Source organism: Equus quagga, chromosome 17 (genome assembly GCF_021613505.1).
Source record: "Equus quagga isolate Etosha38 chromosome 17, UCLA_HA_Equagga_1.0, whole genome shotgun sequence".
Taxonomy (NCBI): Eukaryota; Metazoa; Chordata; class Mammalia; order Perissodactyla; family Equidae; genus Equus; species Equus quagga.
This window is the reverse complement of record NC_060283.1, coordinates 7491988-7515499: the sequence shown is the minus strand read 5'-3', so window position 1 is coordinate 7515499 and position 23512 is coordinate 7491988. Positions and strand designations below refer to the sequence as shown.

Here is a 23512-nt window from a genome sequence, read left to right as displayed (position 1 = left end):
CTTTATTAGAAACGTCAAATTGCTCTTCTCTTATTTTGCCGCCGCCTCCCCACTCTCTGAAAGCCGCTAATGACGCTGTGGGGGGAACTCATCTGTCACCAGGGGAGGAGGGGGCTTGGGGGCTGCCCCAAGGGGCTTCAGCCCATCCATGCCCAGCTCTCCCCTCAGAGCTGGCATCTCTCGTGGCTCCCACCCTTCCTCCAGGGCCCCCCACCCTCGCCAGGACCCCATCTCAGGGCCAGCCCCGCCCCCCACCCTCCGCAGCACCGGGCACCAGGCGTCATTCCTCCATGACCCTGCAACAGGTGAGGCCTGTGGGCAGCTGCTGGGAGGGGAAAGGAGCAGCATCCTTCTCCCTGCAGGCTGATCCCCCTACCCTTTCTCCTCAGCACTGGGGAGACCCTGAACCCTAAACCTACAGGCACAGAGACACAGATGTCAAAGATGCAGACACAGAACACACGCAGATCGATACGTCCAGATCAGGATGTCAGCTGACCCTGAGTGCTTCCTACAGGCTGGGCAATGTCCTGAGTGCTCCACATACAGATCTCGTGAAAACCTCACAGCGTCCCTCTGTCCTCTTATCATGCCACTACACAGATGAGGAAACTGAGGCACAAGGACACAGCAAGGAAGTGGCAGAGTTGGGACTCAAACCCAGATCATCCTCTCCAAAGCCACCCATAGTCTCTCCTGACTGTGGGGAGATGGCAGAGAGGCCCCCACTCCCAGAGGAGGACACGGAAACACAGTCACACATGCCTCCCGGGTCCAGAGACTGAAACAACAGCAAACACCACTTCACCAGGAAAGACAAATATAAAGCGACACACCTGATCAGAGGCCACCAGACTGTCCCCCACAGGCACACTGTCACTCCTGACACAGTCAACGGTGCACCCAGCCCCACTCTGTCACACACAAGCCACGTGTGCCGTCCACGGCCACATCGTCTCTCACTTACAGGCAGAGACGCTATCTGTCTTGCGCACACGGGCCTAGAGCTCCCAGGCTCCTCTTTGCTCCACACCCCTTTCCCACACGCTTCCCGACCTGGCCTCCTCCGCCCAGCCCCCCTCAGCTGCCACCTCCACTCCAGCTCCACGCTGCCCACAGGACATCTCTCCTCACACCTCCTTCCTTCACTCCCTGTGTTGGGAGAGGCGTGTGCAGCCATGGGACCCTGAAAAGCTGTTGTGCAAGGAGGGGCCAGTAGCCACGGTCCCAGTCAGATGGGGCGGGGCCAGGGCTCAAATGAACAAGCCTTCTCCCCTGGCTTCCTTGCTCCCCTCAAAGCCCAGGGCACCCCACCCAGACCTTTCCAGCACACAGAGCCTGGCCAGCCTGCTCAACCCTCCCAGCTTGGGATCCCAGCCAGGGTCAGCACTCGCGATGTGGGGGCGGGGGTGGGGAGGCAGCTGTAAGGGGCTGTACAGGTGGAAATGGAGATTGAGGTCAGAGACCCAGGGGATAAGGCAGTAGGGAGGGGACCAGGGAGAGGCTAAGAGAAGCAATGAAACGGAGCAAGGTCAGAGGCCATGGGGAAGGGTGTAGGACAGGACCAGAGGTGGGGAAAGGGTCAGAGAAGAAAAGGGGCCGCCTGAAGATAGAGTTAGGATGAAAGCAGTGAGGAGGGAGCTGTGGGTGTGTGGGGAGGCCCAGAGGCAGGCCCTGGGAGGAGCAGGGGTCGAGGAGGGGAGCCAGCACCAGGAGGAGCTGGGCAGAGAAAAGCAGAGCTGGGTGGGACGAAGGTCAGGGTAGGGATGTGGAGCTGGGCCAAGAGGTCAGAGAGGAGTGAGCACGGCCAGAGATGGCAGGCAGGGTAAGGGGGCTGCTGGGAAAGCAAAGGTCATGGGAACAGAGGTCAAGGGCAGGACAGAGGCAGGGGCAGGATTTGAAGGCAAGATGGAGAAGCAAGGGTAGGCTGCTCTGGGGCAGGCAGGTCTGAAGGAGGGGGGCAGGAATAGGCAGGCGCAGGACACAGTGGGCTGCCCCGGGTGGTCTAGGAGCAAGCAGGCAGCAGCCCAGGGCAGTCACAACGTGGGACATTTCTGAAGGCTGCAGGAGAATGGCCTGGGGGGCTCCAGGAGGCCCCTGACGGCATTCGGGAAGATCTGAAGACACAGATGGTCTCAGGGATGGGGAGCTGGGGAGCTTCAGATCAGCTGGGGTGACTCTGGTTGTCTCCTGAATAACGGGAGGGGAATGGCTCTCGGCAGCAGAACCACCTAGCAGGGAACTCCAGGAATCAGGGAACGGAGGTCCTGAGGGCTCCCCACAGGAGGGAAGGATTCAAGGGGCTGGTCCATGGCAATGAGGGACTGAGCGGATTTGGGTAGGAAGGCTGGGAGGTCAGGAGCTGGGCCCTGGGTCCTTACAATGTGCAGCTGCAGGTAGTCGCCGAGGCCGGAGGCGCTGTCCACGCGTACCAGCACAGCACTCCGCTGGTGCGTGCTGAAGCCCACGGCCAGGCGGTCCATTCTCGTGCTGGGCCGGTCATTGGGGGGCCACGTGTAGGTGATGAGCGCTCCCCCCTTCCCAAAGATGTATGTGGTCCCGGCTGCAGAGAGAAGGAAAGGGAGAGACGGAGATATGACATCGGGAGGGCAAGATCAGCAGGTCCTCGGGGCTGTGACGGGAGCCCCCAGACACCAGATTTAGGGTGCACGGCTTCGGCTGTGATACCCACAGCAGCCACCAGGCCCTGCTGCCCTCGGGAACAGTTGGCAGGCGGGTGCGCGAGTAAGAACAGATACACGCTCACAGACAGATGTAGCTGCCTCATCAAGAATTCTAGCTTTAATTACAGCAAAACAGAGAGGTAATCGAGAGAGTGACACAGAGAGAGAGCCCAGAGAGGCTGCAAGGGGACCGGAAAGACCGCCGGGGGGGCAGGCAGGACCCAGGGGGCCTGGGCTGGACCGGCTCGACTTCTCCCAGGGCTGGCAGAGGTGACAGATTCAGGGTGTACACTTCTGTGGGGCTAGAGCTGAGCAGGCACCGAGGCAAAAGGAGCCCCAGGCTATGGCGAGAGGATGAGGCGGGCGTTCAGCTCTGACTCATAGCCTGCAGGCTGGCGCCCCTCCAACACCTGTCCCCACCCCCTCCCAAGCCCCTGGAAACCCAGAAACCAGTTTGCCCAGGACTCCCAGCTTCGGCTCCCAACTAGGGGGCTGCCTAGATTCCAAAACAGGGGGGTCCTGGAGCCCTGCCCAGAAAAGAAGAGACAGACATGGGGAGGGGCATAGAGATTCACAGCCAGAGGAGGAAGGAGGCAGAGAGACAGATGGACAGAGAAGGACAGAGAGGGGTGTAGGTGAGAGAAAGTGGGAGAGTGGGAGCCAGAGATGAAGGCTCACTCTCCTGCCCTCCCCCACCCCACCCCCTCTCCCCCCTCTGTCTCCTCTTTGCCATCCGGCGGCCGGGGGCGGTGTGAGGTCCCTAACGATCTCAGCCCCAAAATAAACCCCATTAGTCTCCACATTCCCTCCTGCGGCTGACTGGGCTCCCTGGGGGTGGGGGGCAGGCTGGCTAGGGTGGGGGTGGGGGGCTGGTCACCCAGTTTCCAGGAAGGGAGCCTTGTCTGGGAGGCCTAGAGGACTAGGACTCTGGGCCCTTCAGAGAAGGGGAGAGAACAATCTTGCATTCTTTAGAATCCAAACAGAGCAGATGAGATTCATAAAATGCTTAATTAAATAATTAGCCACTAACGACTCCTCTCAAAGCACTTCTTGGGGGAGAGGGGTTCAGGGGAGACTCATCCAGAGAGAAGGAGAGAGGCACATGGGGCCTGAGGGCAAAGCCTGGAGTAGGCTGAGAGGAAAGTGGGGCCTTGGGGGTGGGAGAGCCCTGGGTGGGGATGGAAGGCCTGGGGGGTTAGGGAGCCCAGGAGGCAGGACCTCCCCGCTCAGGAGAGCCTGAGGCCCTTCCAAGGAGCAGACCCGCTCTACCCAGATGGCGGCCCCCCTGGTAACACTAAGGCCGGGCCCTGGTGCACCTTGGGGTCCCTCACCTCAGGGACTCAGGAGCCCCACTGTAGTGCAGGGATAAGGGGGCTCTTTCCCAGGAAGCTCCTAGGCCCCCAAAGGAGAGAGGACTCCTGAGTCCTTGGAGGGAGGCACCATCTGCAGGCCCAGGAGGAGCTGAGGGGAGAAGTGGAGGCTGCTGCCTGGGTCCCAGAGGGGCAGTGAGGCCAGCACGGGGTTGGGGGAGGGACCGCAGGAGCTGTTCCCCAGGGCACTTGTCATCACTGCCCTCCATCTCCCCAGGCAGGGCCAGAGAGGGGAGATGATCCCCCCTAGGCAGGCCAGGGGGCAAGAACCACCTGGAAGTCACCACAGCATGCTGCTGAGAAAGCACCCCCAGCACATAGAGCCTGGCTCAGCCCCTTCCAAACCCAGGTGTCCTCTCTACCTGGGGGCCCTGGAGGCCTGGCGGTGAGGGTTAAAGCCTCAGGATGGGGCCCCAAGCCCGGGATGGAAAGTTGGCTGGGGGCGGGGCACACGGGAGCCGCACCCCCACCCCGGGCCGTTCTCGTTCTCGGCCTGGAAAGGGCAGGACCCGAAGGCAGGCAGGGCAGGCCGCAGCAGTAACCTCTCTCCACTCCCAGCACTGCAGCACTCAGGAAAACCGGCTGTTTCCATGGCAACCGTAATACCCGGGGTCCTCCCTTCCCCCTCCACTCACTCACAAGCTGCACGTCCAAATTTGGGGGGTGGGGGGGCCAGGGGAGCTGAGATGCTGACCCTCCTCCACACACCACCCCCTCCCGGCCTCCCTGCCCAGAAGCTGCTCCGTCTTCACCCCCTGGGCTCCAGGCCTCCCAATCAGACGGAGGAAGGGCTTACACGGTTCCTTGGTCCCCCAGACCAGGCAAGGAAACCCCATCTACCCCATCTGCCCGGCGCCTCCTCCCAAATCTCCCAGGTCTAGGGGAAAAGAGGCCCGTTTGCCTCAAGTGCCCCACCCCAGGAACCCAGACAGCACATCACCCTGGAGAGAGCCCTGCCCCAGCGCAGAGAGGGCCTGAGGCACATGCCCACTGGGCAGTGAGGCTGCAGGGATCCGAGGCGGCGCCGGCCCCCCCAAGCCCCAAGCCCCAAGCCCCAGGCCCGATGGCAGACACTCCCCAGTGACGCACCCACAGACCCCACACCCACACACAGGCGGCGACGCGCCCAGCTGCACACAAAGACCCAGTGTGGAGCGGCAGACCCCCGACGGGAGCGGCGGGGCGGCCGGGAAACATGGCGGTAAGCGCACAAAGGCAGGCCGGGCAGGCGGCGCGAGGGCAGGGCTGGCACCGCGCAGGACGGGCCGGGCGCACACGTCCCCGCCCCCGGGCCGGCCGCGCGCAGGCCGCCCACCGCCCGCCAGGCTCCCGCGTCCCCAGCCCAGGCGCTGCTCGCCGGCCTCCCCCGGGATTGACTGCCAGCTGTTCTCACACTGCAGCCAGTTTATTACGCTGGGCGGGCCTGTTAAAGCCCGAGGGCGTTTATCACCCTGCAGGGGCATCGGGGTGGAGAGACACTTCTTGGGCAGAAGAGGTAAAGGATGAATGGTTTATTGGACTGGGGCGGCAGTAATTACCCTGGGGAGACAGTTCTCTCCCCAGCACCGCGCTCCGGCGGGAGGGCGCAGGGGGCTCGCGGTGGGGAGGACGCGGGCGGGGGCGGGGCTCCGCCGGGTCCCTCCCTGGCCGCCGCGCGCTCCGGAGGCGCCTCCCGCCTCTCACCCCACAGGCTGTCCTCTGCCCTGGCCACTGGAATCCCCGGGGGGAGGGACGGAGCCATGGAGCTCAGGACATATCTAGAACCTCTGAAAGGTTCCAGGAAGGCTGTGGGGAAGAGAGGAGCTAAAGCCAAGGCCCAGGATGATGCCCTAGAGGGGTCCCGACCCATCGTTTTTGACCTCCCCAGCAAACGCGAGTGAGCTCCATTGTGCACATTTCAGAGGGGCACACACCCCTGAAGCCCCAGGGAGAGAGCCTCTGGCCGGACACAACATGCCCCGGGCACAGGGGCCCGCCCCCCAGAGGCCCAGGTTGGCACCTTCTGCCTACACCCAACCGTGGTCCCCTCAATGCCTCCTAGACCCAGAAGTTCACTGATCCAGTAAAAGGCTAAATGATCAAGAACCTTCCATACAGTTCCCACACACCTGCATTCTACAAAAAAACCAACCATGAATAATGGTTAGCTAACCGAGACCCAAACAACATAATGGTCCCTGTAAAAACCCCCATGCAGTGACACCCGCCCGTGTGGTTAAAGCTCTGTGTGCAGACCCTCCATGTGCCTGTCTCCCTGCGGCATCAGCAGCCATGACAAAACCCTTCTGACAGATCCACAGTCTCGAGAGGAGGAATGTCCTGCAAGAGCCAGAGAAGCTTCCCAGGTGCCCACGGCCCACACCAGCTCTTCGTATGTGGACCCTCACAACCCAGGAGCATCTCCACAGATCCAGATCCCTGGGCTCAGCTCTCTCTCTCGACTGAGAATCTCAGAACAACATCCCCTCAATTCAGAAGCCCATTCTTGGCCACGAACCATGCAGTCAGAAATCCAAGTTAACACACCCATATCCAGAATCGAAATAAATGCCAGCCCCCTTTATAAGCTGGAGAGATGAGTCTAGCATCCTTGGAAGCTGTCAACTCAGAACTGAGCTGGGATTGACCCCTCTGCTCCTGGCTACAGAGGGTACCAGAAATAAAGTTCGGGGGCTGAACCCAGAATCGGGGTCAAGGACCAGGAGAGTGTCACCTCCTCAGGCCATTTTTAGGACTCAGGTGTCCTGGTCCTCCCATGGCCAGACCCACATCAGGTGCAGGAGTGTCAATAGGTGTCTGCCAGGTCGGTAGGATATTATGTAACAGGAGGGTTTGTGGGGTGGGAGGGTAAGTGGAGGAAAGAATGAAGAGAAGGAGGGAAGGAAGGCCGGGAGAGATGCAGGGAGAACCCGAGAGAAGGGAAGTGGAGAAGCAGGTGCAGAAAGAGAGGCCCCCTCAACCTGGGGGATGCCAGGGAGACATTGGGGCAGAGAGGAGAGGTCTCCCTTGGCCTAGAAAGGTCTCCCAAGCTGGCCTCTTTCTCTAGCCAAGCATGGGGTCCCAAGAGAAGCCTGTCTTTTCACCTCCCCTTGTGGCTAAGGTGAGCAGAGCTGGGGCCTGGCTATGACAGGTGGCCTCCTGCTTACTCTTCTCTCTGTCTTTGACCCTCTTCCTTCCTCTCACCTGCCTGCTCCTCCACTCAGTCTCCCACCACCTTCCATCACTGTCCTGCAGTGCCCTCCAGCTCCTCCTCTGCTTCCATGTGGCACTGGGCGACCATGGGCCCTCTTGGGGCTGTTTTTCTCCTCTGCACAGGAAAGGGGTGGCCATCTCCGAGGCAGTCCCAAGGCCAACATTCCATAGGTTCCCACCCACCCCATGCTCTTTCCTCCATTTTCTCTCCCTCTCACCCAGCTCTTTGCATCCCGACTCCAGCTCCTTTACTGAGCCTTCCTCTGGCACGCCAGCTCCCAGGCCCCTCCTTCCAATCTGCTCATCTCCCCTGGACCAGCTCCTCTGCCCTTTCCCTTCCTCTTTCACCTCCTTTCTCGTTCACCCCACAATACTCTCCCCCAATGTCCCTGGCTCCCCTTTCCCATCTTGCCCCTTCACGCCTCTCCTCATTGCCCAGAAAGGCCATGTCCTATCTAGGCCCCTTTGGGAGCAACACTGGGCCTCAAGGGAGCTGGGGGGGGGGGGTGGACAACGAAGAGGAGGGAGGAAAGCAAAGAGGACCAGAGAGCTCGTGGGGAGGAGAAAAAGGGAGTTAGGATCAGGAGCAAGGTGTGGGGAGGGAAGTGGAAGAAGAGCGAGAGCCTGGAGAGCAGTGCATGGAGGAGCCCAGCTGGGACAGCCTAGATGACAGTGCTGGGAGAGACAAGAAAGCAACGAAGAGGAGCATTGGAAGGGCCGCTCCTGGGAAGCGGATGAAGAGAGAGTAAAGGCATGAAAAACGAGAGGAAAATGAAGTAGGAGAAAGAGAAGAAGAATAGAAAAGGGAGTGAAAGGTTGGAAGTGATACAGGGGAACAAAGATTGGGAAGTAAGGATGGACAGAGATAGAACAATAATGAGGAGGCAGAGAAGTGCAGAAATGGGAGGTCACGAGGGGCATAGATGGGAAGTGATGAAGATACAGGCATGGAAGATGAGAGAGGAAAAAAATGGAGTGAAGATATGAGAAGTGATGGAAGCACAGAAATTGGAGGCAACAAGGGTACAGAGTGAGAACTGGTGAGGGCACAGTGATGAGAGATGATGGGAGTCAAGATAAGAGGTGATGGGAGCTTGGAGATGTCAAAGTACCAAAATGGGAGGTGATGGGGGCACAGAGATGGGAAGTGATGGGAAGACAGATATGGAGATACAGAAATGGGAGGTGATGAAGGGCTGAGATGAGGGCCAAAGGTGAAAAGTGATGAGGTACAGAGATGGGTGGTGATTAGGTGCAGAGATGGGAGGTGATGTGTGGTACAATATGGGAGGTGAGAGAGGTACAGAAATGGGAGGTGAGAGAGGTACAGAGATGGAGGTAATGGGGGACAACCCCTATGGAAAGTGATGGCAAGGTACAGAGATGGGAGGTGATGTGGAGTACAGAGAAGGGAAGTAATGAGTGGACTAAAACAGCAGGTGATGGGGTCTCTGGGATGGGAGGAGACAGGAGCTCAGAGATGGAATGTGAAGGAAGGACTCAGATGGGAAGTGATGGGGTTTTACATGGAAATGAAATAAAGGGTTAAGAGAGATGGACATGGAGGTAATGGAAGTACAATGATTGGAAGTTACGGGTGCAGTGATGGGAAGTGATGGGGGCACAGAGAATATGGAGGACAGAGATGGAAGGTGGCAGGTACAGAGATGGGAAGAATGGCAGACAGAATGATAGGCGTCTAAGATATGAAGTGATGAGCAGACTGAGATGGGGGGTGATGAAGGGCAGAAGTGAGAAGTGATTGAGGTCAGAAATGGAAGCTGATGGGGTCTGAGAGGGAATGTGAAGTGGGTTTTGAGATGGAAGGTTGTGTGGTGCTGAGATAAGAGGTGATAGTAAGTGGAAAGTGATAGAGGACTGAGACCGGAGGTGAGGGGGAAACTGGGATGGGAGGTGAAGGGGAGACTGGGCTGGGGGAACATAAATTCCAAGCAATAGGGCTACAGCGGTGAGAGATGCTGGGGATCAGAGATGCAGAAGTGTGGAAGGGAGAAACAGGAGATGAAGGGAAGGAGGCTGGGAGGATGATGGGACAGTGGAGTGAGTTCGGGAGAGATTGTTCGGGAGGTGGTGGAAGGACAGTAAGGGGAAAAGAAGGAAGGTTGCTGGAGGGACAGAGGTGAAATAGAGACAGATATGAGGAGGTGAAAGAGGAAGAGATAGGACATGTCAGAGGCAGAGATGATACATGGGACAGACATGGGAGGGCACGTATTGGAGGACAAAGATAAGAAGATGACAGGGTACAGAAATGCTAGACCAGCAATGTGAAGGTGATGGGGAGGCAGAGGTGGAGGTAAGCCAGATGGAGAAATGATAAGGGCAGAGACGGAGGAGGTGATGAGGAAGAGAAACCCAGAAGGGAGAGCTGGATGGAGAGGATAAAAGGGCAGAGACAGGGCAGTGAGGGGGTAACCGAACCAGGAAGGTGATAAACCAGAGGTAGGGACAAGGAGGTGAGGACGAGGCAAGGAATGAAAGTGATGAAGACAGAAACGAGGTGATAAAGGGACGCGGGGGGTGATGGAGAGGCGAGGGTGGGGCTGAGAGGATGAGAGCCGAAGATGGTAGGTGAGGGGAGCGGGCCCGCAAAGCAGAGGGGCCTGGCCTCGCGCGCACAGGCTGGGGTGCGGCCCGCCGGGCCAGGGCCGCGCACACGGAGGCCCGGGGGCCAGCCGGCCGGCCGGTATCAACAGCGCCACTTACCGTGCCCGCCGCGGGTGAGGAAGGGCATGCGGTTGATGGCGATGGGCACGGTGCCGTGCTTGCTGTGGAAGTGGTGGACGTGGTGGGTGGTGCTGAGGCTGGAGGACACCCGGGCCCCCTCGGCCGCCCCCAGCAGCAGCAGCAGCAGCAGTAGCGGCAACAGAGGTGGCGGCGGCGGCGGCGGCGGCGGCAGGGGCCCGGCCAGGGCGGGGGGGCGGCGCGGGCACCCCCCCGGCCCGCTCCCCCCGGGGGGCATTTCGGCCCGGGGAGGCCGCCTCACAGCCCCATGGCCGGGGGCGGGGACGCGGGGCTGCGTAGCCCCGCGAAGCCCCCCTCCGGCTCCGAGCCCCGGGAGGGGGGTAGGGGTGAAGAGAAGGAAAACCAGAGCCCAAGCCTCGGTCCGGAGCCAACGAAATCAACTGGATCCCGCCGGGGAATCCGGGGTCCGCGGAGCGGCAACGCCAAGGTCCAGAACGCCTGGGTCCATCGCGAGGAGCTAAGGGTCTCCCCGCATCCCAGCGGGGTCGGAGCGGCGCAGAGGGCCGTCAGAAGGCCGGGGGAGCGCCCGGGGGAGGGGGCATGGTGCCGGGTGGAGAGGTAGGGGAGGCGCGAGGACCAAGCAGGGAGGGGAGAGCGGGGGAAATCCTGCGGAAAAACCGAGCCGGGGAGGGGGACTGGAGGAGAGAAGCGGGAGACGGACGGAGACCAGAGCCGGCCGCGCCGCTGCTGCCGCTGCCGCCCAACCGAGGCCCGGGGAAAGGAGGGAGCGGCCGGGGTGGGGGGGCTGGGGGGGGGGGGGGGGGGGGGGGGGGGGGAGGGAAACCGGGGGGGGGGGGAAGGAAGGGAAGAGAGGAGGGGAGAGGAGAGGAGGGGAGAGGGGCTGAGCAGAGGAAAGGCGCGAGCCCGCGAGATTCCAGCGGAGAGATGGAGGCAGCGGAGTGTTGCTGCAGAGGCTGAGGGCTGGAAGGGAGAGCGAGGGAGGGAGAAAGGGAGGGAGGGAAGGAGGGGAGTGGAGAGGGGAGAGGAGGGGGAGCGCGGGAGGAGGAGGGGGCAGGGCGGAGGGACCAGAGCGGCTCCCGATCTGCGGGCGGCGCTGGGCAGCTCCGCCGCGCGGCACCTGGCTAGCCGGTTCGGCGCTCGCCTCTCCTCTGCGCGCGCCCCGCCCCTCCCGCGCGCCCGGGCGCGCGCTCCCCTCCCGCCCCCTCTGGAGAAGGGGCCTTGCTGAATAATTGAACAGGACTGAGGCTAGCCTTTCTCTTCCTCTTCCTCCCCTCCCCCCGCACCTGGACGAACCCCAATAGTGCTCGCTGGTCCAGCGCGCAGAGACGTGGCCACGGCCACCTCCGCACGCACCCCTCGGAACACACGTGCACGCTAGGATGTGGACAGGCTTGGGTCTGAAGACACCCACGTGCCCATACAGGCACCAGTGTGCGTGCACGCACACATAGGCTCAGACATATACATGCACACATGTGCTCACGAACTCACACTCAGCCGAGCGTGTACACGTGCTCACATGTGCACATACCTACGTGTTTGGTAACAGGCAATGAACGGCCAACAAACACCTCCTCCCAGCTCACCCTCCAAAAACAGGGTCACCCATATGCATACAATGCACCCAGAGCCTCAGAGGTACTCAAGAGTAGACACACCACACACATACAGGCTCTTTGCCACCTCCCCAAAAGGGTGCTCCCCTACCCCTTCCCCCTCCCCCCTCCCACAGCCCTCCTGGACTCCTCCAATCCTTTCCACTTCCTCTGCCCCACCCCCAGCCTCAACCTTTCCCTGGGGGGGAGGGGTCCAGGACATCTGTCCACTGAGTGTCCCACTTGGGCCAAAACCCTTCCTGGGCCACTTATGTCCAGCTGAGGAAGCCATTTCTCCTTCTAGGTACCCCTCCACCGGGATCTGCCCCGTAGATTTTTGGGGACCTCTGGGAAGCACTTGTCATAGCCCGAGAGGTAAGTTCAGGCAGGTTCCTTTCCCTCCATCTGGATGCCACCTCCGCACCCACATCAGCCTGGGCTCCGTGAGATGATGCTCTACTGGGACAGGGGGAGAGGGTGTGAGGGGGAGGCAGAGGGTAGAGAAGGAGGAAAAGAGTCAGGGAGGAGGAGACGGGACTTGGGAGGAGCCGAAGAAACAGTGCGGTAGAGTGAGGAGGAGATGTGGTGAAGAAAGGGCAAGAAGAAGGGGGTGACGTGAGAAAGGGGAGTGAGAATGAGGGCTGGCTCCCACTTATTGATCCTGAATTCCGTTGTGGAGCAAAAACTGTCACTATGAGCCCCACACGTGCTGCACCCAGCTCTTGGATGCAGTCAGGACCCGGGACAGCTCCTCTGTTGGGGCTGTCAGCCCTGCAACCTTGCTAGATGCCAGGGCCCCATTTGGCCCCCAGCCCTTCAGAAGTGAAGAAAGGGGGTCCTCAGAGGCCCCCCCAAGAGGAGGCTCCAATGTGATGCGTGGCACCACGAGGGGGGAGAGACTGCAGGCTGGGGCCCCCAGAGACTTGTTCTCCTGCCCTCTCCATCTCATGTTTGTGCCCCTGGCTCTGGAATATAGACCGACAGAGCTCTGAGCCGGCAGAAGATTTATGGTCCCAGAGAGAGAGAGGGAGGAGCTGGTGGCGAGAGGAGAGGAAGGGAAACCGCCTGGAGGCCAATCAATATCAGTGAGTGGGAAGCAGAGAGAATGGGAGGGGGTGACAGTGGGGAGCGAGGGGGGAGACGGGGGTAAGAAAGAAGGGAGAGACAGAGGTGTGCAAGAGATCAATAGAGGCCGCAGAGATGAACAGAGCAAGTGAGGAGGTGAGACACAGACGGGGTGGGAGGGTCAGAGATGGGGAAGAACTGACTGCCTGGGGGAGGCCCGAGACACGCTCTGAAAGACGGAGCAGCAAGCAGGGAGCACCGCATCCGGAACCTCAGCCCTCGGGTTTCGGCCGCACATCAGGAAGTGTCCCTCCTTCTAGCTTCCTTCCTCTCTCATTTCATATTCTCTTTGTCATGCTCTCTCCACTTTCCTCTCTCATCACAGAGATGGGCTCTCTGCCTCTGATCTCTCTCTTCCCTTCCCAGAGCAGACTCCTGAGCCGTAAAGAGACACAGAGGTCCACTCGCCCCCCACCCCCGTGTAGTCCCCATGTCACAGATGGAGAAACTGAGACCACAAGTGGGGAAAAGCTGTCCTGAAGATCGGACCTCTCCTCATCCCAGTCTCCCCACACCCCAAACAGACAGCTCCACACCCCACCCCAGCCCTCTGAGGACACCTTGGCCATCCCCCCCCTCCCCCCTCTCTTCAGGTGCAGGGCCCTTGGTGCCCAGTGGTGCCCCAGGGCCTTCACATTCAGGCATGGAGCAAACTGAACAGGTGCCTGCTTGACCTTGTGCATCAGTGGGGCCCCAAGAAGACCAGCCATAGAGAGACAGCACCAACACGGAGCAGAGCCAAGCGTGGAGAAGCAGGAGGAGGCACAACCCCGAGAGGAGAGGGGGTTGTGACTGGGAAAGCCCTGGCAGAGTCCCCAGCCCCCAGATTCTGGCCCTTCCCTTGAGGGGCAGAGATCTCAGAGGTCCCCCAGGCCCGGCGTTTAGAGGAGCAGCACACAGAGCCCCTCCAGCTCCTGGGTTGCACCCACCTTGTATTTACCTCCATGGCTCGCTCAGACTCTGCCACCAGACACGCAGACCAGTGCTCAGGGATGGTGACACTTCCCAAGACGTGCCCTGCTCCCCAGCCCCAACTCTCCCTGCCTCCCACCTGCCTGGAACCCAGAGAAATTGCTCTGGCCTCTCTTCCCACCCCTGCTGAAAGGTGGCGTGGCTCCCTAAACCCCCATCCATCTCTATGCCCCCTTCCAGAAGGCTCTGCCCTGTGGGAGTGTAGAGTGACGATGGGCAGTAGAGCTTCTTGGTCCTGATCCCCTGCACCCTGGGCAAGAAATGCCCACCATGGGGCATCTCACCATGGGGTCCCAGCTGAGCCCAACACTGGCACCCTGTGACTTAGGGCAAGGACCTGCCTCCCACTGAGGCCTCAGTTTCCTCATCAGTTAAGTAGGACAGTTGGTCTCTATCCCACTGCCTGCTCTGAAGAACAAATTAAAAGGGGTTTGTAAGCTACAAAACACTAAGCGATCAGTGGGGACCGTTCCTATTAAGCAGCAGTTGCCACCATCTCCAGATCTCCTGTGCATGGCTGAGCGAGATGCAGAGGAAGATGCCCGGCCCCAACCACGTCTGTGTTCCCCAGCAGCCCCTGAGCTGGCCATCGTCGGGGGGCTTCAGAAGGTACAGAGAAAGGCAGGTCAGCTGAGGAAAATCCTGAGGACAGGGTAGGGATGTGGAGGTACTCCAGGGGGACCGTGCCTGAGAGCACCAGGAAAGCGCCGAGGGAGACAGGCTGGAGATTCTTCCAAAGGAGAAGGAAAAACCAAGACGTGCCCAAGAGCCCAATCCCTGGAAGCAGTAGGTTTATCCCAGATGAGTAAGCCTCTGCAGTGCGGCCCAGAGGTAAAGGCACGGACCACGTTCTTAGCCCAGATCTACTATTAACGACCTCCAGAAATCCACTGACCCCTCCAGGCCTCCTTTTCCATGTTTGTAAGAGGGAGAAGTCCCATCCCCCTGCGTGTGCATGTGCGTGCGTGTGTGTGTATGTGTGTCTTTTTCCAGGCAGCTGACTTGTCACATCCCTGCTCTCTCAGCAGGACATCCCAGGGAAGACCACTCGAGCGATGCCTGCGGAGGTGCACTCTCCCCGGCCGCTGCCTCCAGCCCCATCATCCCAGGGACTCTCAGCCCCCTCAGGTAGGAGGCTGCCTCGCCCCCCTTTCTGTCCCGGCTGCCCTTCCTCCGCCAAGCCCTAACCAGCTGCTGGCCACCAACCACGGGGGACTGAAATGCTGCTGAAGCCGCCCTCTCTGCGGAGGGGCCTCTGACAGTATGCAAGCTGGCAGGCAGATGCCCAGCCAGGGAGGAGAATAACCAGGCAAGGACACAAAGGAGTGTCCTTGTGGCTCCAAGGGACCACTGCAGCTGGGGGCAAAGAGGGAACTGCACACTGGTGTCCAGAAGCCAGCTGTCCAGCGGCCTGGCCTCCTGGGACTCTCCTGAGCCTGTCCTCCGGGGCGTGGGCCTTCTTTGAGCAGGAAATAACAGGCTTCCACTGCACACTTCTGAGGACACCAGAGGAAAGGGGTGCAGGTCGACAACAGCCCCCCGCTCTGTGCAACAGTGTGTATGTGTGAGCTATGAGTACAGCGTGTAGGACCATCACCAAAATCACACGGGGAGAGCAACAGAGGCTGACACCTTTGGTTATGGGTGAAGGGAGCAGCGTCCCACCAGCTCAGAATGAGGAGGGGCCATCCATCAACAGATCGCCCCAGAAACTCGGGCAGCAGCAATCCAGCACAAGCCCAAGAGATGACTCCAAGCTGTGGCTAGCAGTACCCTTGGGCTCTCATGACAAGAAGAGATGAGAAGGGAGCAAGTAGCATGGCCCTCAAAGACCCTCCCTCCCCCAGAGTAGTCCCTAGGGCTGGGGATGAGCCAGGATGTCCCCCTAACACCGCCAACCCTCCTGGGCACTCACGGTCATTGCAGATAGGGCCTCCATAGGAAGTCATGGTGCAGTCACAGGTGAAGCCATCCCATTGCTGCAAGCAGACGCCCTGGTTGGCACAAGACTCTTCGGTGCAGGTGGTGCTGGGGCCTGGAAGAGGCAGGAGGAAGGAACACCCCCCTGCTCAGCCAAGCCCCCTCCCTCCCAGGATGTGTGGAAGCTTCAGGGCCAGGCCGAGAGGCCTGCTCTCAGTTCAGCCAGGCTGAAGGGGCCAAGTACTGATGAGGGGGTTGGGAGGGGTGGGGGACTCAAGGATTGCTAGGCTTGGCCTTGAACTGTGATGAGGGGCCAGGGTGGGAAGCAACTGGAAGGGCAAATGACTCTTCACTCCCCTGTACCCCTGCCCCAGAGCTGTGGGGGGGCAGGTTCCCAGAAGGCCACTCTGCGCCCTGGTCTGCCTCTGCAGCTGGGCCTCCTACAGCCTGCAGGCTCGCCCCTAACTCCTCCACGCTACACTCACCGTCACAGCCCCTCTCCACCTGCCCGATGCGGTGCAGGGCGTCGGCGAGGAGGTCTGGGAGGCGCCCGTTGAGGTCCACCGAGGCCAGGCAGCCCTGAAAGCCATCCCGGGAGGCCACCAACTTGGGCAGGTTGCTGAACATATTCTTGCTCAGACCGCCAATGTATAACTCCCCTGCAAAGGGACAGGGGTCAAAACCTTGGCATCCCGGCCCCAGTCCCCTCCCAGGACATCAGCATCCAACTGTCAGGTCCTCCTGGCCTGTGGGGTCCCATCTCTTTCTTTACAACGATCCAGCGACCTGCACATCCCCACCCCCCACCTCTTCCTTCCTCCTTCACTCTGCCATCTGTCTGCTCCCCTCCCGGAGAAGCCCAGATGCCTGGGGGAGGGGGCGAGCAGCTGGAGGAACCTGCTCGGAGCTCTCTCCCACATATCTGATTCCAGTTCCGGCCTGTAATCAGGGCCTTTCATAGAGGTGCAGCCCCAGCCCCTCCACCTCCACTCCCTCCCTTCCCAGAACTCCTTCAGGCCTCTCCCAGCCTCTCCCAACCGAGTTCTCTCCTGGGGGTCTAAGCCCAGCTCCCTTCCACCCACAGCTAGGGCTTGGCCTGGGGACTCTGGGAGACTCTGGAGAGAAGCTCTCCTCAAGGACACGTGAAACCACGCATCCCTGCCTGGCCACGTCACACCTGAACCCCCGGGAATCTTGGCCACCCCGTACAGAGCCTCAGCAAGATCTGAGTCAATCCCGCTGCCCTGGCCTTGGTCTCAACACAACACAAGCCCAGCCTAGTCCACCCCTGGATTTGCTGCCACTTTGGATTATCTGTGACACATCGCCCCCTTCTGGGAGCAGGGAGAATTGGCATCACTATGCCTCCTGATCTGGCCTAGGGTCTGACCAAGGCTACTAGTTCCAACTCTGCCTCCAGCTCGCTTTGTGACCTCAGGCAAGCCATCTAGCTTCTTGAAGCTTGCGTTTCCTCCTCTCCAAGAGGGGGGTGAATTCAATGGTCTCTGAGCACCTTCTCCAAGCCTGAACAGTCTGAGTCACACTGACGCCCAGGGCTGAGAGCTGCTTTGGGTGTGTGAAGGAGGTCACTCACGTTGTCTCAATGGGCTCTGGAGAAGCTGTGGGCCTCGTCCTCACTCCTGTTGCAACACCCCAACCTCTAGGCTCACCCTACCCTTCCCTGCTCTCTCAGCCACCCGTTCTTGGGGCAGGTGACGACTGCTTCCCTAGCTATGGAAGAGGCGCTGGGGAATGTGGGGCCCTGCTGGGACACGGAGCCCACCAGGGAGCCTGGTTCAAAAAAAGTCCCCAGAGCTAGCCCAGCCAATGCCCGAGGTGCATGACCAGGGCAGCATGCAAGGCCCCAGCAACTGTTACTGCCTCCTCCCCTCATCCACCGCCCCCTCCTACCCCAGCCGGGGGAGGCATCTGCCAGGACACCAAGCTCCCTATTCGCTCTCCAGCCCTCAACCAAGGCAGGCTTCTCAACCTCGGAGGTCCAGGAGGTCTTCAGAAGCCCTGTGCCACCTACTCCTAGCTCTAGAGTGAGGCCATCCCGTGATCAGGCTTTCCGTGTTGAGAGGGCAGCCTCGGAGGAGAGCTGAGCAGAACTTTGACAGGAAAGTGTCAGGCTGGACAGAGTGGAGAATGGGAAAGAGAGATGGAAACCATGAGGGGGAAAGAGGGAGAATCACGTGAGTGAAAGAGCATCCCGGGTCGGGGTGATCTTGCTGGGGTCGCGGGGTATCTGGGCTAGGGCCAGGCCTTCTGCAGAGGCCCCAGGCCCCACCTTTGAGATCGAGGTTTCGGGCGCCATTGGAGTGCTGCGTGACAGTGCGGGAGTCAATCTTGAGCGTGTGCACGTTGCCTGGGTCCCTGGACACCACCACGTTGTGCCACTGGTTGTCATTGACTGGTTTGTCTGAGTTCCCCTTCATCAAGGACGGGCCATTCCCCAGGTCAAACACGTAGTGGATGTACCTGCCCCACAGTAGGGAGGAGACACTGGGTCAAGTGGGGGCGGTGCTGGGAAGGTGGGGTAAGGAGGAGCTATGGCTGGCAGGGGTCCTAGTGCCATGGGACGAAGGGTAGAGAGGGAGACCCCATAGTGGACGGACCCAGAACAAACAGCAAGAGGACTCTGGTTGAGGTCCCATCATGGGGAGAATGTGAGGGGGGAGGGCCACAGATGAGCTGGCTCCTGTGACAGGCTCAGAAGAGGAGCTGGTGCGGGGGGAGGTCTGTGGGGGCAGCAGGGTCCTCTGGGGGCTAGGACAGAGCTGCTGTAGGATGGGGTCTCCTCAGGCAAGAGAGGCCATAGGAACATGGCCCTGTCTTCTGCCTGTAGAGAGGGCTGGAGGGCCTGAGCTAGGATGGGGAACGGAGAACACATATAACTGGGAAAGTCCTGGCAAGGAAGTAACTGGGGAGTCACCAGGTGAAAGAGGGGTGCTGCGTCTCCATCTTGGCTAGTGGCTGGGGACCTGAATCTTGGTCCCCAAGTGGAATCTTGACCTGTGGCTTGGGGGGATTAGATATTTCAGCCAGTGGCTGGGGGAGCTCTATCCTAGTCAGCAGGGGGAGGGGACCACTTCCTCGACAGCGGTGCAGTGCCCAGCACCTCACCCCTTGACCAGCTCGATGACAATGAAGTCATTGCCGTTGCCGGAGTTGAACAGGAGAAGCCCGTCGGGGGCCGTGGTCTTGAACTGGAAGAAGAGGTGCATGGAGGCGTAAGCTTGGAGCGTGGCGAGTGCCAGGTAGCTGCTGCGACTCTTGAAGGTGACAGGGTCAGCCACGATGGCGCGCAGGCCAAAGCGAGCATTGAGCTCGCAGTAGGTGATGTCGCCATCCTTGCACTGGTCCATGTAGGGCTGGCCGTTGAACATCAGCCCGCTCAGGTGCCCGATGAAGTTGGAGGGCACAACGGAGATGAAACGCCGCTCCGTCATGATGCCCGTCTCAATGTTGTGGAACTCCAGCCGGGTATGGGCTCCTGCCATCTGTCCTGCTCGGGACAGGAGATGGAGATGAAGGGGGTGGCTTTGGGGCACAGACTGTAGGATCATTCCTGGGGCTGGGCCTTGGGTCCTCCCCTCCACACAAGGGCCACATGGGAGAGACATCAGCAGACGCCCTCAGGTAGGTGCTGGCAGCAAGCGCAGCTCCTGGAGCCGGGAGGAATTGTGGGACTTGCTTGTGCAGGGCTAACAGGCCTGCAGGGAAATGCTGCCTGTGGGAGCTGAAACGGTCCCTGGGGTCCAGGTCCCCATTACATGCCACCCCCGAGGGAGAGATGCAGCAGCAACTTGCTGGAATGCTGCCCTAGGCAGTGGTCACCCAGAAGAACGGGGGCAAGCACAGGTCACTAGAGATGTGTCCACCTCCCTGGTCCCAGACCACCTACCCTCTACGGTCACGTTGTCCACAGACAGCTGCAGGCTCTTGCCACGCCGTACCACCCTCACCGTGTGCCACTCGTTGTCATTGAGCTTGTGCCCCGCAAAGAGCGTCTCGGGGCCTTTACCTGCGGCACCAAGGGGGGAGTGAGCGTGGCGCCCAGACACGCTCACGTGAGGCTTCGTGCACCACCCCAGGCACACAGAGAGCCTCACCACTGCACACACGTGTGCACGTAGGTATACACATGCCACCTGTGGCACATATTCAGTTGTACCACACACCCATGCACACGGGCACACACATTCACGCAACAAATGAACCCAGACATCCTCAGCCCTGCCACTTGAGCGACTTCCCAGGGTGCCATTCAAATAGAATCTGATATGAATGTGCCTCTGGAGTTGTGCCCTGAGGCCCTGAACACAGACACTCACACCTACAACCAACACACTCTTCTCAAATCTCCTAAGGACCTTCAGTGTCAATGTGTGTAGCCAGCAGCCAAATTCCCAGCATATAGGCATAGGCCTAACTTTCAAAAGTACAGACACTTTCCACACCCCCAAATGGGAATATGCACCCACATCTTCATGGCTGGCCGTGAAACTTCCACACAGACACTACAGCGCCCCCATCTACAGACGGACGGATGTCATCTTCCTGCACAAACTCCAGGCACCAGGACATGCGACCACATGAACAGCACCTCCAGCACGGCCAGAGAGGGGAATATTTCTTAGGAATTATGAGCGTTTATTCAAGACCAGGATTATTTGCTTCCAAGTCTAAAACAAAACATATTTATCTCTGGCATGGTGCTGAACTTTGCAGCACTCCCAGGTCACCCCTGGGCCCCCCCAGTGCTCTCGCCAGCCGGGAGACGCTTCACCACGCATGCGCACACAGGTACCAAACACATACAGAGGTGCCAAGCACACACAGCCTCTCTGCCTGCACCTGCCTGGTTCCTGTGTCCTCGCGTGACGTCAGGGCACACCATGCACAAACACTTTTGGAGACAGAGCATGGAGGCCGGCACACCGGGATGCTCAGAAATGTCCACACCCGCTCTCCATCTCACCCCTGCTGACAGCCTCACTGTCACCTCTGAAAGCACCCCCACTTGGCAGAAACTTGGCCCCCATGGACACAGGAGCTGCGGGGGGCTGAACTTTGAGGCCCTGACAGCGCTCGCCTCCCGCCCTCATCTTCTTTCCCGTGGGCCTCGCCCTCCCCCTTGTGGCCACTTCTGGAGATGCAGCGGGATATCCTAGCCCCTCTCCGGCTCCTTCCTGCCCAGACGGTGATGGGCGGTACTGCTGCAGGTGCCACCACGTCTTCGCCCCACCCTCCTGAGGACTTGAGATGACGGGGTTTCCAGCCTTTCCCTTCCCAGACCCAGTGAGCATGCTGGCCCCCGACCCTCCACCAACTCTCCCTGGTTCGACTTCATGTGGCCCATTCTGCCCTCCACAGCCACACCACACGCCATCTGCCCCAGGCCAGCACCCCTCCCCACACCCGCTGCCCAAGCCCCACACAAGCCAGTGATGAAGGCTCCTCCTCCCCCCACCTCCCCTCCCCAGATCCCAGTGTCCAGCGTCCCAGGCCCCTTGGGGGTCTACAGAAGAAGAGGGAAGCCACTTACTGGGTGCGCAGCCGACGCGCAGGCAGTCTGGGGGGGCCATGGGGCGGGCAGAGGGGGAGGGGAGACAAAAAGGTAGAACAAGGTTTTTTTTTTTTTTTACATCCTTCACAGGGAGGGGTGTCTGCAGGCGGGGGTTCCCCCCGGGGCCACTTTCCGGGGACCACGCGTGCCCAGGTGCCCTCTCCCCTTCCACAGTTGGACCCCTGTCCCTCCTGCCCCCAAGAGGGCGCCAACCCTCCCCAGAGCTGGAAGGCAGGGCAGTGAGGTGATGGGAAGAAGGTTTGCATCTCCCTTCTTAGAGGGGCCCAGGCCTCTCCTGTCTGAGGGAGATGGGCACCTTGGAAATCCCAGTCGTACAGGGGATCGACGGGGGCTGAGGGCTTGACCAACCCCACATCTCCCCGCCTCTGGGAAGGAGATGGATGCGGATGGCCAGAGTCCCTGCATCCCCTGCTCTGGGACGACTCCCCGCTCAGAGCCCAGGCTGTGACATGCCACTCTGGTGCCCTCTGGGCTCTGAGCTAAATGGAGGGGTCTGCCCCAGGGCCCCCTTCCCGTGGCCATACACCTCCCAAAGTCCCAGGGGGCTAGCACCACCACTACAGGAACCTTCCTTCTATGCTTCCTAAACTGAGGGATGCCAGGCTGCCACTGGGGACCAGGGTGGTCCTTCACCCTGAAGAGGAACCAGTATTCACTCATTTTCCTACAGAGGGGCCAAAGCCTCACAGATAGAGACACTGAGGCCCCCAAAGTATGATTCCTGAGGGCACACAGCAAGTCACAGACAAGCAGGCACCATAAGCACAGTCTCTTGCCCCGTCCACAGCCCAGCATTGCCATCCTCCAACTCCAGGCTCAGTGGTTAGAAAGTGCACTGTCTACACAGAGCTGCAGCCTGGGGCCCCAGGGCATCTGGCCATCCTGCTGGTGGGACACATTACCCACAACATGAGAGTCGGCCAGCCTTGCAGGGGGAGCAGAGCACTAGGGACCTATGAGGCTGGGGTTTAGGGCCCTTTGGACACCTGCACCGCTCCATCAGACCCAGCCAGCCTGGGGCACCCAGTGGCAGAGGAGCTGGGTCCGAATCTCATTATGTGACCATGGCAAACTCCTCTCTCTCGGCCTCAGTGCCCCTCCCTGTGAGCTGAGGGGCCTGGATAGAGGATTCGGAGCTGGAGCAAGAAACGGGTGTTTACTGGGCCAACCCTTGCCTTTCAGAGAGGGGGCAGTTTCCAGCAATATCCTGGCATCCTGTGGCTCCTCCCAGAACAGGCTCTGCCCGCAACCCCAAGGCCCAGGACGCAAAGGGGGCTGGGGGCCCGTGGCATGCCCTGGGCCCCTGAAGGTTCCTGCAGTGGAGGTAAACAGATTCCCCCTGTGGCTCTGGGGGGCGTGGGCCCCTCGGGCGGTACGACTGAGCTCCACACGCGTTGTCAACCGCAGCAGAAGAGTGGGGGGAGCAGCCAGGACCCTGAGTCACAGCCTGGCACCAAGGGAGCAGAGAGGAGGCAGAGGAAGGTCAAGAGGCAGATACAGGGGAAGTGAGAAACCACAGTGAGAGGAATGAGGTCAAGAGGGTACAGAGAGAAAAGAGGAAGAAAGGCGGAGCAGAGGGAAGGAGAAGCTCGACAGAGGCGGAAGGGGAGTAATGTCGGTGCGAGGGTGGGAGGGTGCCAGGCCTGGAGTCAGGTCTCGGGGGCTCTCTGGGGGCCAGCAGAGTCTTCTCCAATGAAGGGTCCAAAAAAGAAAAAAGGGACCTGGAAGGCAGGCCGATCCCCTTGGGGAAAAGGCCCAGGGAGGAGCTCAATTCTTTCCCTCCCCAGCAGGAGACCACCAGGAATAGGGAGTCCATCTGTCCAGAGAAGAGGTGTCAGCTCCAGGCCCACCCCCTGCAGTGACCCCACCCTCAGAAGCCTCCGCTCCAGTGGAGAGGAGAGCGAACACCCCTGGAAGATGGACACCCCAGGAGGGAGCCAGCACCATTCCGGAGGAAAGCCGGGAACTGCAAGTGAGTGGGAGAAACGGAGCCCTCCATGAACCTCCCCCCCCCCCCCACCAGAGCACAGCTCAGGAGCATTAGCTAGTACCCTCTTAACCAGTAACCCACGCCTCAAGTTCAGGAATAGACAGAAGGGACTGATCTGTGCAGACCCACCAAGGCCCTGGCTGGACATAGAGACCAGATTGAGGGTATGGATGTGTGATGGCGCAGGTGGGAAGAAGTCACCTGCATGGAAAGGGACTCAAGGTAAAGAACCCGGGCTCCCCGCCCTGTGCCCCACCTGGCTCCTGCCCTGCGGATTAGATACGGGAGGTGGGGGGCAGGGCTCCCAGGCAAGGAGACCACTGGCTGGCATCTCGTCTCGGAAG

General features: G+C 60.2%; 1 protein-coding gene across 1 annotated transcript in view; it reads right to left on the bottom strand.

The window, feature by feature from the left end:
* Positions 1-23512, bottom strand: part of NRXN2 (neurexin 2) — a 96925-nt gene that overhangs the window by 25795 nt on the left and 47618 nt on the right. Inside the window, exons 11-17 of the mRNA XM_046644030.1 lie at positions 21137-21163; positions 19493-19612; positions 18712-19093; positions 17876-18066; positions 16071-16244; positions 15581-15700; positions 2382-2563 (exon numbers count right to left, since the gene is read on the bottom strand). Coding sequence (XP_046499986.1) covers positions 2382-2563; positions 15581-15700; positions 16071-16244; positions 17876-18066; positions 18712-19093; positions 19493-19612; positions 21137-21163 — 1196 coding nt within the window. The remainder of the gene's footprint in view (positions 1-2381; positions 2564-15580; positions 15701-16070; positions 16245-17875; positions 18067-18711; positions 19094-19492; positions 19613-21136; positions 21164-23512) is intronic.